This window comes from Heptranchias perlo, chromosome 1 (genome assembly GCF_035084215.1).
Source record: "Heptranchias perlo isolate sHepPer1 chromosome 1, sHepPer1.hap1, whole genome shotgun sequence".
Classification (NCBI taxonomy): domain Eukaryota; kingdom Metazoa; phylum Chordata; class Chondrichthyes; order Hexanchiformes; family Hexanchidae; genus Heptranchias; species Heptranchias perlo.
In genome coordinates this window covers 188,242,900-188,261,682 of record NC_090325.1, presented here as the reverse complement: position 1 = coordinate 188,261,682, position 18,783 = coordinate 188,242,900, and the positions used below count along the sequence as shown (strand labels likewise).

Sequence of the window (18,783 nt, the reverse complement as noted above, 5' to 3'; positions counted from 1 at the left end):
GTAACTAAACAGCGTTACTTCTCTCCCAATCTATATGGTTGACGAAGCTAATATTTTCTCAGATGCATTATATTTTATTGTCTTGTGTTGTCCAATAAAAATTGCTGACTATCCGCGGTTGTGGTGACACCGCTTTAGCCACATGCACTAATTTTGGTAGAAAACCCCTTACACACACTCTCACAATACAGGTAAATATAATTCACAGCTGTATTATTTACTTAACAAACATCTACCATCATTCAGTAACCAAGGAAGTAAAGCACTCACAACGATCAAAAGACACTCCAACACTCTGCTTTTCATCTTACCATTTTACCAACGAACGCACAAAAGGTTAAAGTTCACATGCATATGCCGTGCGAATACGAGTATTGAGATCACATGCACAACAACGGTGTCTATTATTCATGTTTTATTTACTAATCAGAAATGCAATTAGCCACATCTGGATTTCCAAATAGCCACATGTGGCCAGTGGCTAACGTATCGGACAACACTGTTAGAATTGTATCAATACATAAAAAAGGGCCAGGTTTAAAATCATTTATCCATTCACCAATTCATCCAAAGCAAAAAGAAAACTTTTTACACTAAAGATAAAAGGTGGCCAAAAAACCTCAGCCTTTCCAGCGCACGCCTGCTGTAACTTTAGTGGAGGGTCGGAGTAGGGCTGGAAAATAGGCCAGGATCCAGATACACCGGCTGGTACTGGGCGTTCTTGTGTGGCATTGTAAGGGCTGGGACTCCCTGTGTTGGGAGTCTCCTCTTAGAGGCCTGGTGGAAGTGTGGCAGCAGTACGCTGAGTGAGAAGAACATGCCAGCTGCTACTCTGGACGATGTGGAGCCCACCTGGTGGGGGGGGAGGGGGTCTATGTCTGGGTTGATGCCTGAACGCCTGACGGCAAGACAGGAGCAATCTTTTGAAATTATCAGCCTCCTTACTAATCGAGGCTATAGGGCCAATAAAATCTTCTTTCCGGTGGGAGGGGTGGAGTCTTGGGGCAGGGGGAACCCGGGCCCACCTCTCGGACAGCAGCAAGTGGACGTTCTGGCACGTGGAAGCAGGCGGGCAGCCAAAACGCACCCAGTCACGGGGTCCGCTGCGAGCATTCAAATTAGACAACCTCTCACTGACACTGGCAGGGTCAACGGCAAGGGTTACCAGCAGGTGTGAACCCATGTAAAAGCCTTGAGGATTTTTAGGGCCAAGAATTCTAAAACCTGTGGCTGTGTTTATCTGACATGTGGCAGCCAACCAAATCTATTCAGTGCGCAGGACATCTATGTAAATGTTCTGCTTGGATTAGGAATTCTGTATGACATGAGTAAATAAATATATTTTGGCGTATTGGAATTTACAAGATTATCTGGAGTGGTCTGTAGACTTATCTTTTGGTAATAATAGGGTCTCTCCCTTCTCCTCCTCCCTTCCAGGCACATAGCCTGGCTGCCTCATCGATATCTTTGCTATTGCTTCTCTGAAACTGCTCTAAGTGGTGGGCAAAAGGCACGTACAATTTATTGCCTATGAGCAAGACTATTTAACTAGTATCAGCTTGGCTCAGTTGGTAGCACTCTGGCCTTGGAGTCAGAAGGTTGTGGGTTCACAGTTCCACTACAGGACTTGAGCACGTAATGTGGGCTGACATCAGTACAGTACTGAAGGAGTGCTGCTTTGTTGGAAGGGGTTGTCTTTCAAATGAAGATGTTAAATGGAGGCCTGGTCGGGTGAATGTAAAAGATCCCAAGTCACTATTCTTGGGGTGTTCTGGCCAACATTCAACACCAGGCTATATTCATCTTAATGCTGTTCGTGGGACCTTGCTGTGTGCAAACTGGCTGCTGGTTTTACCTACATAATAAAAGTGACTATACTTAAAAAGTAATCCATTGGTTGTAAAGCACCTTGGGACTTCCTGAGGATGTGAAAGGTGCAACGTAAATGCTAGTTCCTCTTGGGCAACTTTGCATTGCACAGCGCAGAAAAAGGAAGTTACAGGGTTTGACTTTTAATTATTTTTTAATACCAGTGTAGTTCACCAAATGGAGATGCCATCTCCATTAACAGTAATATACACAAATCAAAATATGTAAAAAAGGTCCATTTGACACAGAAATCAAACCGTCCTTATTTTCAACATCACAGTAAATTGGTCTCTCACACGACTTTCAAGATTTATTTTGAGAAGTGCAAAACCTTTTTTTTTGGCCTGTTGCAAACTCTCACTAAACATTTCAGGGGAAGGTTTCCTCTGTGTTCTATGTGTAGAGAAACTGTAGAATGAGTTTAGAAAGAATGCCTCTGTCATTTTGCGATGCGTAGCACGCAGAGCTCATCTTCCCCCACAAGTAAACACAGCGTTCCTGAACAACCAAGATCACTGTCTGCTGGTATCAGAATTGGGTCTCAAATCAGCCAGGCCTGCTTCAGAATACATTTGCTAAAGAAACACAGTCTGAATCATCAACTATCTATTTAAAACAGGCAACATTTTTTTTTTAAAAAGCCGGTGGGAAAATTAATTTTGCTAAAAATGCCAATTGATAAAATTGCTATAATCCAGTTCTCTGCCATGCGACAGTATAACCTCTCGATTCCCTCGCATCAAAGCCTCCATGCTTAATGCCTCTTAGTTCTGTAGCTCGCAGGTTGAGACCACTCAGAACAATAAACACCCTCCCTTAACAACAAATATGCAGGCATGTTTCATGAGGTCTTTAGGGACAGGAGGGAGTATTGTGCTCCTATCACCCCAAACAAAAAAAAATCTTAGGAAGAAAACCAGGAAGAGACATTTATGTGTGCAAGGATAAATCCAAGGGCACAATTTTGTTGGTCTCCTTGGCAACGATGAGGCATCTGCTTTTCTGTGTAGAAACACAAAGACAACAGAGAACCACGACCGTTCGGACATATTAGCATTCACTTTTTAAGTTTCTTCTGTGCCGCTTTCTTCTTTACCATCTGGAGTCGTTTCATAGCATTAAGCTGCGACTCTTGAGATGTCGGCAACTTAAGGGCAGAAGGGTTGCCAGCTTCGGAGGGCGTCTTTGTGCCATTGTTACCACCACTCCCAGTAGAGGTGCCCCCTCCGTTCCCGCTGCTAGACTGGCCGGCACTGCTGCCTGGCCCGGTTAACCCCACTTTGCTAACATTGTCATTGCTGGATGATCGGTTAAGACCTGGTTTCCCCAGAGTTAGGGGAGGGGGCGGCTTTATAGGTCCGGTGCTGGAGTTAATGCCTGTGGCCATTTTTGACCCGAGCCCTGCTTTGGAAGTTGCCAGTCCAGACAGACCCACTGCTTTCTGATTCGAGGAGGATGCAGTAGGTTTCCCACTGGTGCTTTGCACAGATGATCCCAGTTTAGCTGTGGATGGTGCTGCAGTAGATGTTTTAGCTCCAAAGGCAGCCCATCCTGTAAGACCACTAACCGAAGAAGAGGAGGTATTAGAATTGGAGGAATTCCCAGAAGCAGATGAGGAAGTCTGCGAAACAAACAACAAAAAAAAAGAATAGCCGTAAACTATAAGAGAACAGTACTGGGCAGGTTGAAAATGCATAGACCTACAGCTGACAATTTATAAAGAGAACATCTCAAATTTCACTCAGCTCCTCTACTGGCTTTTACATAAAGTTGGTTACAACAACAACTTACATTTATAGAGCACCTTTAGCATAGTAAAACGTTCCAAGGTGCTTACAGGAGTGTAATCAGACAAAGAAATTGACACCGAGCCAAAGGAGGAGATATTAGGATAGGTGACCAAAAGCTTGGTCAAAGAGATAGGTTTTAAGGCGTGTCTTAAAGGAGGAGAGAGAGGTGGAGAGGCGGAGAGGTTTAGGGAGGCATTTCCTGAGCTTAGGGCTTAGGAAATGCCTCCCTAATGGAGGGGCGAAGGAAATCTGGGATGCACAAGAGGCCAAAATTGGAAGAATGCAGAGTACTCGGAAGGCTGTGGGGCTGGAGGAAGTTACAGAGATAGGGAGAGACAAGGCCATGGAGGGATTTGAACAAAAGGATAAGAATTTTTAAATTGGGGTGTTCGGTGTTCGGGAGCCAATGTAGGTCAGCGAGCACAAGTATGACGGGTGAACGGGCCTTGGTGCTTGGTTAACTCCTGTTAAGCAAGTATTTTACCCCTCCTCCACGCACAGCACTTAACTCACAGCCCAAAACATTTAGTGATGTTATTAACTTTAGCTTGATGCAACTTGACAAGCTGTCCAATGGTGACTGACGTTTATGCTGTAATCATGGTACAACGTATAATCTGGGCATTGCATACTCACTTAACTGAATAATTTTAACTGCCTAGACCTGTTAGCAGGAGTGAACACGATCAGTATTCATGGAAAATAGTTTTAGGATTTTGATGTTGTGTTTATTTAACATGATAAAAGTCACATAACTGAAGTTGACTACTTTACATGTTTTGTCCATGTTTTTGTCTTCCGGAGGTGCATAGCGCAGGGCTTTAGGGTACAAAGATAAAAGATTAAATCCATATTTCCATGTATCTCAAGCTGCCGATACCAACTGATCTTGGTGTTCTGTTTAGGATTTATCCACTAATCAGGCAGCTGTATTAGAAACAAACCTCCAGGTCCACAAAATTCAAACAGGACAAACCAGCAACTAAGGGATGGATTGGCAGGGCTCAGAGCCACAAGTGACCCTAGCGGTGCAGGTTGGACACCCCTACTTTAAAAATGTTAATGTTTTCCAAAATAGCGGAAAATATTTTCCATGACTACATGTTTATATTTTGACAAGTGTTATTTGCTTTCAATGTTTTTTTAATTAATTTTTTTCCTCAATTGAACTACAGACCACACTAAGAAACTTTCAACAGTCTTTAAAAGAAAAAGTGATTCAATATTTGAAGCAGGGCTATGGGGAGAGAGCAGGGCCATGAGATTGGTTTTAGATTGCTCCAGCAAAGAACCAGCAGTCACAATGGGCTGAATAGCCCCTTCCTGTGCTGCAACCTTTTATAGTTCTAGAAACATCAGCTGGCATCCAGAACTACATGCAAAACATCATAACAGCGGGCATAAATATTCCAATGAATCCCAATTACACACCTGCCTCCCCATTCTAATTAACTCACCAGCTAGAAACAAGAAACAGCGAAAACAAAAAAAAAATTATGACTGGTACTCTGTTCCATTCCTGAGGAGCTCAGCAACTCCCCCCCCCTCTGTGAATTATAGCTCCCTTATGCTCCCTGATCTCAAGACAGAAGCTGGATCCTGGATAGTGCTACAGAAAGAAGTCTTACCCTTACAAGTGCAACATCTCCCCATCTTAACCCATACCCCAAGTGCCCTTCCCATCTCTTCCCAAACCTGATGGTACAAATTTACCTATCCCACATTATAAAATATCAGTCTCTCCAGATTCATACTTTCAAGGGCCACACTGGCCCAGTGGGAACAAACAGGTGGCTCCCTTGAGCAAAATAAACGAGTGTCGTCAACACCAACAATGCCGACAGAATCGCCCTGTGACAACACAATGGAGCTTTCACCTCCAACTAACATATTTTAGGATCAGCTATGCCCTGTAACCTGGTACGGCATCCAGAACAGCCCTCATGTTAGATTTTAGGGACAGTGCTACAATGTTTGAAGGACAGTACCTTCTTGAGTCACAATACCAACATCTACTCTTTGACAAGTAGTCCATGGGGTATAACAGAATCTGAGGAGCATTTTCAAATGAATCAATCACATTTGTAGTGCTAGGTACTAAATCAGCTTTAGAGTGTGTGAATCAAGCCTAAGAATCAGAGCTTTGATAAATAACAGCTTATTGAATATCTTTTAGATTTTGGCCACAAAGAGCTGATTTCTTGCTGGATAAAGTTCTTAAGGAGTCAAAGGCTGCTAGCATCCCTGAAGAGTTTTTTTAAAATCGCCCTTCTAAGCTGCAAGAACTTATACAATTGCAAATGGGACTGTTGGAATAACTTCATACACATCCTTAACACAGCTGGCTCCCTTAGTCCCGCTTCACCTGAAGGCTACACTTGGCTGTGATTCCCTGGCACATCGACTGGTATATAATACTTGTATCTATCAATTCCTGATAATTCAAAGTCATTTTTGCGCTAAAAAGAAAATGGAATTATCTGATCATTTGAATTAAGGGTAGACTGAATTAAGGATAAACCCACCTAATCCATCTCGTTAGGGCACATGATAGCCGCTTCCAGAGGGACAGGAAACAGGATTTAAGCTTAAACAGTAATACACCGAGTGATATTTTTAGCTGCCCACCATCATTAGCAAAGGTAACTTGTATAAGAGGCGGTTACTGCACCTTCACTTCTGTTCTCTTGAATGCTTGAAACGTGGTCATTTCTTGTTTAAGTTTCATTTCGGGCTTTTTCACCAAGGGATCTTTTACTGATGGAGCGGTGTTAGCAACGGAGTTAGAAGCTTTTGGAGCAGCCTTTTGAGTCTTCTGTGCCTAAGTGTAATAGAAAACATTCTGTGATGAACATACTTACCAGAGGAGTTAGTCTGTTAACACGAGAGAGTAACTCTCCGTTAGTTTGATACCTTCATTTGAAGTATTAAAAAAAATATTTTCCCCTTTTCTAGGTTACACCATCACACCATCCTGGAATATTGGGCAATTGTTTATTTCACTCAACATTGCTGAACAATGAAAAGGTCTTTTTCCCTGTAGTTTTATCGCATAAAGAGCTGTCAGCCTCAGTTAGTTTAGGGATGGAATGTGCAATCAATCTGCAGCACTTCCCAGTGGGTAGTTTAAAGGCTATCCCATTTAAATATTTTTTTTTACATTGAATTACATAGAATGTATAGCATAGAAACAGTCCATTCGGCCCAACTGGTCCATGCCGGTATTTATGGTCCACACGAGCCTCCTCCCACCCCTCTTCATTTAACCTTCTATTCCTTTCTCGCTCCTGTGGTTATCTAGCTTCCCCTTAAATGCATCTATGCTATTCACCTCAACTACTCCTTGTGGTAGTGAGTTCCACATTCTCACCACTTTGAGTAAAGAAGTTTCTCCTGAATTCCCTATTGGATTTATTAGTGACTATCTTATATTTATGGCCCCTCGATTTGGTCTCCCCCATAAGTGGAAACATCTTCTCTATGTCTACCCTATCAAACCCTTTCATAATCTTAAAGGTCTCTATAGGTCACCGCTCAGCATTCTCTTTTCTAGAGAAAAAAGCCCCAGCTTGTTCAAACTTTCCTGATCAGTATAACCTCTCGGTTCTGGTTTCATCCTTGTAAATCTTTTTTGCACCTTCTCCAGTGCCTCTATATCCTTTAAAAAAAAAACACCCATATGCCCCTCCCTACTATTCACCACCTGAAGCTGGTCAGGCAGACAACTTGTTCCATCTATTAGATATCATCTTGAAAACCAACTGGATTTCAGCTCGCAACCAATGCTGGGCTTGCATAAGATCAGCACTAGATAATTCTCCCTCCAATTTTCCACTCTTGTCATCCTAGACTTTTGCCAATGTCAGCGTTGAATCAAGAGCTTCCTGGTTCACAAGGGACATGGATAGAGTTGTCTTCTTGCTTCCTCAGATTAGGTGACGTCACAGCGCTACCGCTCTCTGCCCTAGTACCACATAACTATATTTTAGTCTGTCAGTGATGTTCAACATTATTAAAATCATCTAAAGTGATACGCCTGCTAAAATCAACATCACCAAGCACTTGCGTGCAGTTATATGGAACGATTTGAAAAGAAACTCTTACCATTTTCTTCATCTGCCTTGTACAGCGGGCACAATACCATACGAGCCGTGGGTCATTCACATCCTTGTCCGTCACTTGGGGTTTATGGCAGTCTTGGTGGTAGAGGTTGTGACATTCTTGACATTCTACCAGCTGATTACCTGATGTAACAGTCATCTGGCTATAAGCAAAGTCGTAAACAGTTAACTAGTAATTGCAAGTGCCATAAAAAAACTCATTAGACTACCGTATTCTATTAAAGTATATAATATATATATATATATATATATACACACATACACACACACGTCAATGCTATTAAAAAGGTATTATGCCATGCACAGATTGTTCCCCGATAACTGTGAAATGTCATTTAATAAACTTGCAGTCATTATATCACAATCACTAATTATTCAGTGTGGTCATTAAAGAGTGAGCCATTCTCAGAGGTAGAATGAGGTGGAGCACAGGGATGCAGATTGGATTCATAAATTGCTGAGTATTCTATTTCAGTTGCTTAACTGAAAAGCAGCAAATAAGGGAAGTGCCTGGGGATGTGTTTTAATTGAAGGGCACAGATAAAGGCAAGAATGATTGTCACAGCCATTCTAAGACATTGTGCAACCTGAAATTTGATCCTTGACACTTTTGACATGCTGTATATTTTCTGCACATCAAGTTAGCCATCCTATGGCTTCCTTGAGACCGCCAAATTTGGGTTGTGCTGTGAGCCCAGTGCTGCAGCTGTCCAAACTCGTTTTACACAGCACTGTTATAGCCAGCATAGAGAGAAGATAAGTCCCAACAATGAAGACAGTCAGAACCCACTTAAGATTTCCAAGATGACATCAAAAGATTTGTTTGGGAAGTTTCTGAAACCAGACCTTGTCATAATGTTACTCTACAATTAGCTATGAAATATATCTATGATGTTACTCTACAATTAGCTATGAAATATATCTATGATGTTACTCTACAATTAGCTATGAAATGTGCTCATAATGTTACTCTACAATTAGCTGTGAAATGTGCTCATAATGTTAAACATAGAAAATAGGAGCAGGATTAGGCCATTCAGCCCTTCGAGCCTGCTCCGCCATTCAATATGATCATGGCTGATCCTCTGTCTCAATACCATATTCCCGCTCTCTCCCCATACCTCTTGATGCCTTTTGTGTCTAGAAATCGATCTAGCTCCTTCTTAAATATATTCAATGACATGGCCTCCACAGCCATCTGTGATAGAGAATTCCACAGGTTCACCACCCTCTGAGTGAAGAAATTTCTCATTTCAGTCCTAAATGTCCTACCCCGTATCCTGAGACTGTGACCCCTCGTTCTAGACCGCCCCAGCCAGGGGAAACAACCTCCCTGCATCCAGTCTGTCTAGCCCTGTCAGAATTTTATACATTTCAATGAGATCCCCTCTCATTCTTCTGAACTCTAGTGAATACAGGCCTAGTTGACCCAATCTCTCCTCCTACGACAGTCTTGTCATCCCAGGAATCAGTCTGGTGAACCTTTGCTGTACTCCCTCTAATAGTAAGTATATCCTTACAATACTCCAGATGTGGTCTCACCAAGGCCCTGTATAACAGCAGTAAGACATCCTTGCTCCTATACTCAAATCCTCTTGCTGTGAAGGCCAACATACCATTTGCCTTCCTAACTGCTTGCTGTACCTGCATGTTTGCTTTCAGTAACTGGTGTACAAGGACACCCAGGTCCCTTTGTACATTAACTCTACAATTAGCTATGAAATGTGCTCATAATGTTACTCTACAATTAGCTATGAAATGTATCCATGATGTTATTCTACAATTAGCAATGAAATGTACTTTCAGTTATTTAAAACCATGAGAATGGTATACTGATGTCCTTATTGCTTTAGAATGCACACACACGCACACATACAACACACAGTACAGTTCATCACCCTTTATTTTCTGAACTTTACATCTTTATGGCCACCAGAATGTGAAGGTTATCCTGTAACTTTGTACTTTTGGCACATATACCAAGTGTTCTTCATTCTCAACAGCCTCCTAACTTGGGTCAAAAGCAAACCTTTTTTCAGAAATAGATGATGGGGTAAGAAAAAAAAAAGACACAGGTACCCTATATAGACACTATACACAGGCTGACTCAGGAGTGTGTGCAATTAGAATAGAAGTGGCCAGCACTGATATCGCAAAGATTAAGCACAGATGAGGGACGCATTCTTCCCATCCCGCTCATCCTTCCGTAGCATCCTATGATTCCCCCAATCATGAAATAGAACTGCCTCTTGAATAATTTCAGAGTTTTTACCTCCACTAGAAGATTAGTGCTGGAGGGTGCATTTAAGAAATTTACAGCGCGACAACTTTCATTATAAATGTGGACATAGGAATTTATGACGGAAAGATTAAAAACAAGGGCAGACTTTAAAACGAGGAATAAATTATCTCTGCGTGCCCTGGTCCAATTAACCTTCGCCCTCTAACCCTGCGTCACCTGAACACTACATTTGGTCTCGACTCCCTGTGCGCAACACCCCGAGTGATTGATCTGTATAAATAAAATCTCTCGTACCGACACACCACACATGCCAATCCCATTTCCATGGCAAAATCCTCTGCACTCTCGAAACCTGGCAGGTCTGGCATCGGCAGGTCTTTGCTGGACTGAACAGTGATGGGAGAAGATCGATTCTCCGGCTTCTCCAGCCTGGCTTTTTTCTGAGGGTCAACTCCTTCTTGGGGGTCTAGTTTAACCTATCAAAATTGGAAACATCCACAGGGTTAGCTTCAATCAGTAAAAATTAATTTGGGTAATTTTTTTAAGATAAACAGCAGTACATTACATGTTTATGTTCCTTATTTTAGGGTAAAATACAGTGCAGTCAATTTAAGATCAAATCCTGTTATGACTGATCTTTTGGCCCTTCAGCTATCTTAAGATAATAACTCACTTCAGGACAAAACTTTATATTTTGTGCAAGATCAAATTTCAGTTATATTATTCCAATTTATGATTATTTAAGAATTACTGTTTCATACGATAAATAATCTGAACTCCCTCTTGTACTGTAAATGATTTGTGTATAAAAGCAGTAGCGGGATCATTTTAACTGGTAACTTCTTACCTTTTCAACTGGTCTCTTCTCAGTTTCCTTCTTGGTTTTCTCACTGGAACTGGACTTTCCATTGTTGCCTGATGACAGAGCTGAGGATACTTTGGCCTCCTGCTTACTAGAACTGGATTTGGAGCCAGTAATTATCTTGGGTGTTTCAACTTCCTACGCAGGAGAATATATCAACTTAATATATGGTTTCAGAAACTAAAGCAAATCAGTTGGTTACAACATCTGGGATTTTGATACTTGGGATGAAATCCTCCCTTTTTGGAGCCAAGAGGCACCACAATGATGGAAGGGGTCAACAGCAAGCTACATGAAATCAGTCACATGAATTAGACTGCATTACAGCTGAAATCACGGCAAACTACAAGTACTTGTTGACTTGAGCAGACAAATTGTTCTGCCATGCAAAGGCCAAATTACAGCAGACAGCAGAAAAACAAGAAACACAATTTGGTGTATTTGCCATGTGGTAATTCTAACCCCATGCAGAACTGTTGTGGGGAGGTTCAATTACACACAGAATCATGGATAATACTGTTGTCACCAGACCTATATAGCATATTGGGGGTGGGAGTGGGGAATGGGGAAGGTGGAAATCATACTTAAATCAGAGTGTTTTAATATTGTGCTAATGCTATTCAATTCATCACCTCAAATTAGTTCCACCATTGACCATTCTATGGTCACAAGTACCTCAATCTAGTATTACAGTTTCAAAATCTCCAGACACAAATCTATAATTGTACAGTTGAGTGATTGTCACAATCATAGTGGACAGAATATTAAAAAATTGCACTCACCATTAAACTTTACTGAAATCGTAGTAACAACACTGCAACATACATCATCAAGGGGAAAAAAGACAAGTGAAGGGAAGAGAAATAGGATGGGGAAGTGCTGAAAAGAAAAGCTGGAGGGTGAGGAAGAAAGAGAAAAGAAATGAACTCAAGAGATAAACAGAAGATATAAGAAGTTAATGAAAAAGAGAAGGATAATAAAAAGAACACAAAGATTGTGGCATGGTTGTTCCTTTTCCGTTCATCCTGCCAGATATAATAGAGCCAACTGCATCTTAGTCATAATTTTTCTGATACTGCATTAAAAATCACATCAAAAAGGCTAATGGAATGTTGGTCTTTATCTCGAGGGGGTTGGAATTCAAATATGAGGAAGTAATGCTTTAGTTGTACAGAGCCTTGGTCAGATCCCACTTAGAGTACGGTGTTCAGTTTTGGGTACTGAACCTCAGGAAAGATATATTGGCCTTGGAGGAGGTACAGCATAGATTCACCAGAATGATACCAGAGTTAAATTATTGCATAAAGTTGGCTTGTATTCTCTTGAGTTTAGAAGATTGAGGGGAGATCAAATCAAGGTATTTGAAGTGATTAAAGGACTTGATAGGGTAGATGGAGAAAATCTTTCCTCTGGTGAGGGAATCCAGAACAAGAGGGCATAATCATAAAATTAGAGCTAGGCCATTTAGGAGCAAAAATCAGGAAGCATTTTTTCCACACAAAGGGTAGTAGAAACCTGGAACTCGCTCCCCCAAAAGGCTGTGGACGCTGGGTCAATTGAAATTTTCAAAACTAGATTTTTGTTGGGCAAGGGGTATGGAGCAAAGGCGGGTAAATGGAGTTGAGGCACAGATCGCCCATGATCTAATTGAATGGCGGAACAGGCTTGAGGGGCTGAATGGCCTACTCCCGTTTCTATCAGCAGATTGGGTGCTCCAAGTTTCAAATTTGCTGGTCACAAATTAAGCATACAGGAGTTGTGGCCCAGCTCCTCCCCTCTGAATCAATTTCTTCAGTGGTGCCCTTTAAGGTCCCAGGTTCAGAATCACACAATAAATGTGCTGGTCTGTGTATTCTTTATTAGGAGAGCTGTACATACTTGAGGCATCTTGTGCAAGGTACCAGTATTCACGATGAGACAGCAGGGAATTCAGATTCTGCGGTGCAGTTTGCCATATAAACAAGATGTTACTCACAGCAGAAAAAAAGAAGTGAAATACGGTCAGAGGGGCAAGCAATTGTAAATAGTTGAATAATTCCGAAGTAGCAATACATCATTGTCTCCCTAAAAAAATGTCAAGAACTTGCATTTATATAGCACCTTTCATGTCCTCAGGATACCCCAAAGTGCTTCACAGCCTATAAATTACTTTTCAAGTAATCACTGCTGTTGTGTAGACAAACGTGGCAGCCAATTTTCACACAGCAAAGTCTCACAAACAGCAACAAGATAAATGATCAGTTATTCGGTTTTTGGTGGGGTTGGTTGAGGGAGGAATGTTGGCCAGGACACTGGGAGGTCTCCCCTGATACTCTTCATGGGAACTTTTACATCCATCTGAACAGGCAGACCTGGCCTCAGTTTAAATTCTCATCAAAAAATTGGCACCTCCAACATTGCAGCACTCCCTCAGTACTGCACTGAAGTGTTAGCTTGACTACGTGCTCAAGTCCTGGAGTGGGACTTAAACCCATAACCTTTTGCCTTAGAAGTGACAGTGCGACCAATTGAAACAAACTGATACTAATACATTCTAGAAAAATCTTCTCAGCCTATTTTAAAAATTAAGTGTTAAAAATATTCAGAGTTTTGAAGCAACATCACAATAACAGAGTGATAGAATGTAGGTTTGCACCAAAATGTCTCAATGCAGAGTGGGTTCATAGAATCATAGAAAATTTACGGCACAGAAGGAGGCCATTCAGCCCATCGTGTCCGCACCGGCTGAGAAACGAGCCACCCAGCCTAATCCCACTTTCCTGCATTTGGTCTGTGGTCCTGCAGGTCATGGCTCTTCAGGTGCACATCCAGGTATTTTTTTTAAATAGGTTGAGGGTTTCTGCCTCTATCACCCTCTCAAGCAGAGAGTTCCAGACCCCCATCACCCTCTGGGTGAAAACATTTATAATCCTTCTACCAATCACTTTAAATCTATGCCCCCTGGTTATTGACCCCTTGACTAAGGGAAATAGGTCCTTCCTATCCACTCTATCTAGGCCCATCATCATTTTGTACACCTCAATCAAATCAGCCCTCAGCCTCTTCTGTTCCAAGGAAAACAACCCCAGCCTATCCAATCGGTGGTCATAGCTACAATTCTCCAGTCCTGGCAACATCGTCGTAAATCTCCTCTGCACCCTCTCTGGTGCAATTACATCCTTCCTGTAATGTGGTGACCAGAACTGTGCACAGTACTCAAGCTGTAGCCTAACTAGTGTTTTATACAGTTCCAGCATAACATCCCTGCTTTTATATTCTATGCTTCGGCTAATAAAGGAAAGCATTCCATATGCCTTCTTAACCACCTTATCTACCTGTCCTGCTACCTTAAGGGATCTGTGGACATGTACTCCAAGGTCCCTCACTTGCTCTACACCTCTCAGTATCCTCCCATTTATTGTGTATTCCCTTGCCTTGTTTGCTCTCCCCAAATGCATTACATCACACTTCTCCGGATTGAACTCCGTTTGCCACTTTTCTGCCCATCTGACCAGTCCATTGATATCTTCCTGCAGTCTACAGCTTTCCTCCTCACTATCAACCACATGGCCTATCTTTGTGTCATCTGCAAATTTGTGAATCATACCCCCTACGTTTAAGTCCAAATCGTTAATGTATACCACAAAAAGCAAAGGGCCTAGTACAGAGCCCTGCTGCACCCCACTGGAAACAGCCTTCCAGTTGCAAAAATGCCCGTCGACCATTACCCTTTGCTTCCTGCCACTGAGCCAATTTTGGATCCAATTTGCCACATTCCCTTGGATCCCATGGGCCTTTACTTTTTTGACCAATCTGCCATGTGGGACCTTGTCAAAAGCCTTGCTAAAATCCATGTAGACTACATTAATTGCACTACCCTCATCGATCCTCCTAGTCACCTCCTCGAAAAATTCAATCAAGGTAGTCAGACACGACCTCCCCTTTACAAATCCGTGCTGACTGTCCTTGATTAGTCCATACCTTTCTATGTGACAATTTATCCTGTCCCTCAGAATTGATTACAATAATTTGCCCATCACCGTGGTTAGACTGACTGGCCTATAATTACTCGGTCTATCCTTCGCTCCCTTTTTAAAAAACGGTACAACGTTAGCAGTCCTCCAATCCTCTGGCACCACGCCTGTATCCAGTGAAGTTTGGAAAATGATTGTTAAAGCCTCCGCTATTTCCTCCCTGGCTTCTTTTAACAGCTTGGGATACATTTCATCCAGCCCTCGTGATTTATCCACTTTCAAAGATGCTAATCCCCTTAATACTTCCTCTCTCACTATTCACACCTTCCACACCGTTCACCTGACGAAGGAGGAAGCCTCCGAAAGCTTGTGGAATTTAAAATAAATTTGTTGGACTATAACTTGGTGTTGTAAAATTGTTTACAATTGTCAACCCCAGTCCATCACCGGCATCTCCACATTATGTTTATCCCATCCAATATTTCACACTCCTCCTCCTTAACTTCAATCCCTGCATCATCCCTCTCCTTTGTGAGGAGAGATGCAAAGTATTCATTTAGAACCATACGCACATCTTCCACCTCCACACATAGTTTACCTTTTTGGTCTCTAACAGGCCCTACTCTTTCCTTAGAAACATAGAAAATAGGAGCAGGAGTAGACCATTTGGCCCTTCGAACCTGCTCCACCATTCAATATGATCATGGCTGATCCTCTAATCTCAATACCATATTCCTGCTCTCTCCCCATACCCCTTGTTGCCTTTTGTGTCTAGAAATCTATCTAGCTGCTTCTTAAATATATTCAGTGACTTGACCTCCACAGCCTTCTGTGATAGAGAATTCCACAGGTTCACCACCCTCTGAGTGAAGAAATTTCTCCTCATCTCAGTCCTAAATGTCCTACCCCATATCCTGAGACTGTGACCCCTCGTTCTGGACCACGCAGCCAGGGGAAACATCCTCCCTGCATCCAGTCTGTCTAGTCCTGTCAGAACTTTCTCTGTTTCAATGAGATCCCCTCTCATTCTTCTAAACTCGAGTGAATACAGGCAGAGTCGACCTAATCTCTCCCCATACATCAGTCCTGCCATCCCAGGAATCAGTCTGGTGAACCTTTGCTGCACTCCCTCTATGGCAAGTATATCCTTTCTTAGGTAAGGAGACCAAAACTGCACACAATACTCCAGGTGTGTTCTCACCAAAGCCTTGTATAACTGCAGTAAGACATCCTTGCTCCTATACTCAAATACTCTTGCAATGAAGGCCAACACACCATTTGGCTTCGTAACTGCTTGCTGCACCTGCATGTTTGCTTTCAGTGACTGCTGTCCAAGGACACCCAGGTCCCTTTGTACATCAACATTCCCCAATCTATCACCATTTAAATAATACTCTGCCTTTCTGTTTTTCCTTTTGAAGTGGATAACTTCACATTTATCCACATTATACTGCATCTGCCATGTATTTGCCCACTCACTCAACTTGTCTAAATCGCCTTGAAGGCTCTTTGCATCCTCCTCACAACTCACAATCCCACCTAGTTTTGTGTCGTCAGCAAACTTGGAAATATTACATTTGGTTCCCTCATCCAAAGCATTGATATATATTGTGAATAGCTGGGGCCCAAGCACTGATCCCTGTGATACCCCACTAGTCACTGCCTGCCACCCTGAAAAAGACCCATTTATTCCTACTTTCTGTTTCCTGTCTGTTAACCAATTTTCAATCCATGCCAGTATATTACCACCAATCCCTTGTGCTTTAATTTTGCACACTAACAAACTAACAAATTTAGTTATCCTCTTGCTCTTAATGCATTTATAAAACATCTTTGGGTTTTCTTTGATTTTATTGCTGATATTTTTTCATGCCCTCTCTTTGCTTTCCTAATTTCCTTTTTAACTTCACCCCTGCACTTTGTATACTCCTCTAAGCTTTCTGTCGTATTGAGTTCCTGATCTCAGCTCTGCTGTAGCTTAAATAATACCAGCTCCAAGACATTTACAGCACAAATGGAGGCCATTCAGCTGTGTGTGTCAGTTCTTTGCTAGAGCAATCCAAAACTGATCCCACTGTCTTACGCTTTCCCCATAGCTCTGTACCAACTTCTGCTTCAAATATTTATCCAATTTTCCCTTAAAAGATGCCTCATTCATTCCCTGTGACAAAGCATTTCATGCACCAACAATCAATCATGTGTACGAAGAAGCTTCACTTAACCTCTCTCCTCACTCCTCAGTCTCTCAGTGACAATTTTAAATCAATGATTTCCCCCCCACCCCGTCACTAACTCCCCAACCATAGGAAATTGTTTTTTCCTTATTCACTGTATCAAAACTTTTCAGTTTAAAAAAAAAATCTGTACCTTTTGCGGCTGTCGAAAGCTGGAATCGCTGCCTCTGGCCAGAGTCTCATCCAGCAGGGCTTTCAGTTTCTCTGCCGAGTCTTTACTTTTCGAATGGAGATACCCCAGGGCTTTCAGGAAGAGTGGGTCCAGCTCCAAGTTGGGAACAGCCATGTCCTGCAAGTGTGAAGCAAAAAACCAAAATTGAAGAGGGAAGGGGAAATCTGACCAGCCAGCACATGGACTGGTCTCATTATAACTGAATCTCTGAGTGTTTACAGCTTCGTGTCACTACCCCAACCTCAAGGATCCCAAAGTCCCCCCGCCCTGTCACCTCAGCATCTGCATCGCACAACTTCCGGTCCCACCTTTTTATTTGTCCCCCGCGCCTTCCTCCTAGCAACGGGTAACATCCGGTCCGTCCGTTTCTCAAGTCCCTCATGCCGTGGTGTTAATTAAACAAGCGGTGGCGCCGTGGTTTCAGGTAACTGTTTGTTGGCGCTGGAACTATAAAGCGGCGGCTGGAAGCCCGGTTAACCCCTCTCTTTCTCCCCCACCCCCTCCCCCGGGGCCCTGGCTTCACCTTGCTGTCTCTCTGACAAGGCCCCGGTCTCCGGCTCCAAGCGCGTCCTCTTCACCCGCCTTCAACAAGTCTCCATCCCTTGAGCAGCGCGGAGGAAATGTTCGAGTTTGATTTATAATCAGCCGGAGCTTGCAAGCCCATTGAAACAAACAGAATTTGGGATTTGTGCAGTGCAAAAGGGGGCAGCAATTGTAAATAGTTTATTAAATCTGAAGTAGCAGCACATCACTGTTTCCCTAAATTATAGGACCTGCATTTATATAGAGCCTCTCATGACCTCAAGTCGTCCCAAAACTCTTCACAGCTAATGAAGTACTTTTGAAGTGTAGTCACTGTTATAATGTAGGAAATGCAGCAGCCAATCTGCACACAGCAAGGTTCCACAAACAGCAATGAGATAATGACCAGATAATCTGTTTTAGTGGTGTTGAGGGTTAAGTATTGGCCAGGACACTGGGGATTTCTCCCCTGCTCTTCTTCAAATAGTGTCATGGGATCTATTACGTCCACCTGAGAGGGCAGACGTAATAGACCTTTTGGTTTAATGTCTCATCCAAAAGACGTCACCTCCAACAACGCAGCACTCCCCCAGTGAAGTGTCAGCCGAGATTATATGCTTAAGTCTCTGGAGTGGGCCTTGGACCCACGACCTTCTAACTCTGATGCAAGAGTGCTACCACTGAGCCAAAGCTGACACTGGTAACAGCCAGCGTGAATAATCTGCTGTTTGGATGAGCTTCAAACAAGTGCAAGAGATGTTAAGACTAGCAATTTAGTGCTAATGAGGTCGTGAAAGGTGCTATATAAATGCAAGTTTGTTCTTTTCATTAATATATTGATCCACAAGCACCATTTTAAAAGACTCAGCATTAAGTGCTAAGTTTAAGAACCCAGATGCTAACTAACATACAGGAGCCTTTTCTTTTGAGATGTATATTCAGGATTACAAAGTTTATCACTGTGCTATCAGGATATCACCGTACTAAGTCTAAATAACCAACAATATAAAAAGATCTT

General features: G+C 42.4%; 2 protein-coding genes across 4 annotated transcripts in view; one reads left to right on the top strand and one right to left on the bottom strand.

Moving 5' to 3' along the window:
- Window positions 1–398: 398 nt before the first annotated feature.
- Window positions 399–17,545, bottom strand: ints12 (integrator complex subunit 12). Of its 2 annotated transcripts, none has more exons than XM_067994444.1 (7): window positions 17,518–17,545; window positions 17,205–17,360; window positions 10,870–11,022; window positions 10,317–10,498; window positions 7,764–7,923; window positions 6,331–6,480; window positions 399–3,490 (listed from the first exon to the last, which is right to left on the bottom strand). In XM_067994444.1, exons 2-7 carry the CDS (start codon window positions 17,355–17,357, stop codon window positions 2,927–2,929), a joined length of 1,362 nt encoding a protein of 453 aa, XP_067850545.1. In that variant the 5' UTR covers window positions 17,358–17,360; window positions 17,518–17,545; the 3' UTR covers window positions 399–2,926. The 2 variants fall into 2 exon arrangements, with proteins under 2 accessions (XP_067850545.1, XP_067850546.1); XM_067994445.1 differs by having other exon boundaries at window positions 17,485–17,526.
- Window positions 17,546–17,589: 44 nt separating this feature from the next.
- Window positions 17,590–18,783, top strand: part of gstcd (glutathione S-transferase, C-terminal domain containing) — a 152,369-nt gene continuing 151,175 nt past the window's right edge. For both annotated transcript variants that reach the window (XM_067994442.1, XM_067994443.1), the window contains exon 1: window positions 17,590–17,667. The gene's annotated coding sequence lies outside the window, so the exon portion shown is untranslated. The remainder of the gene's footprint in view (window positions 17,668–18,783) is intronic.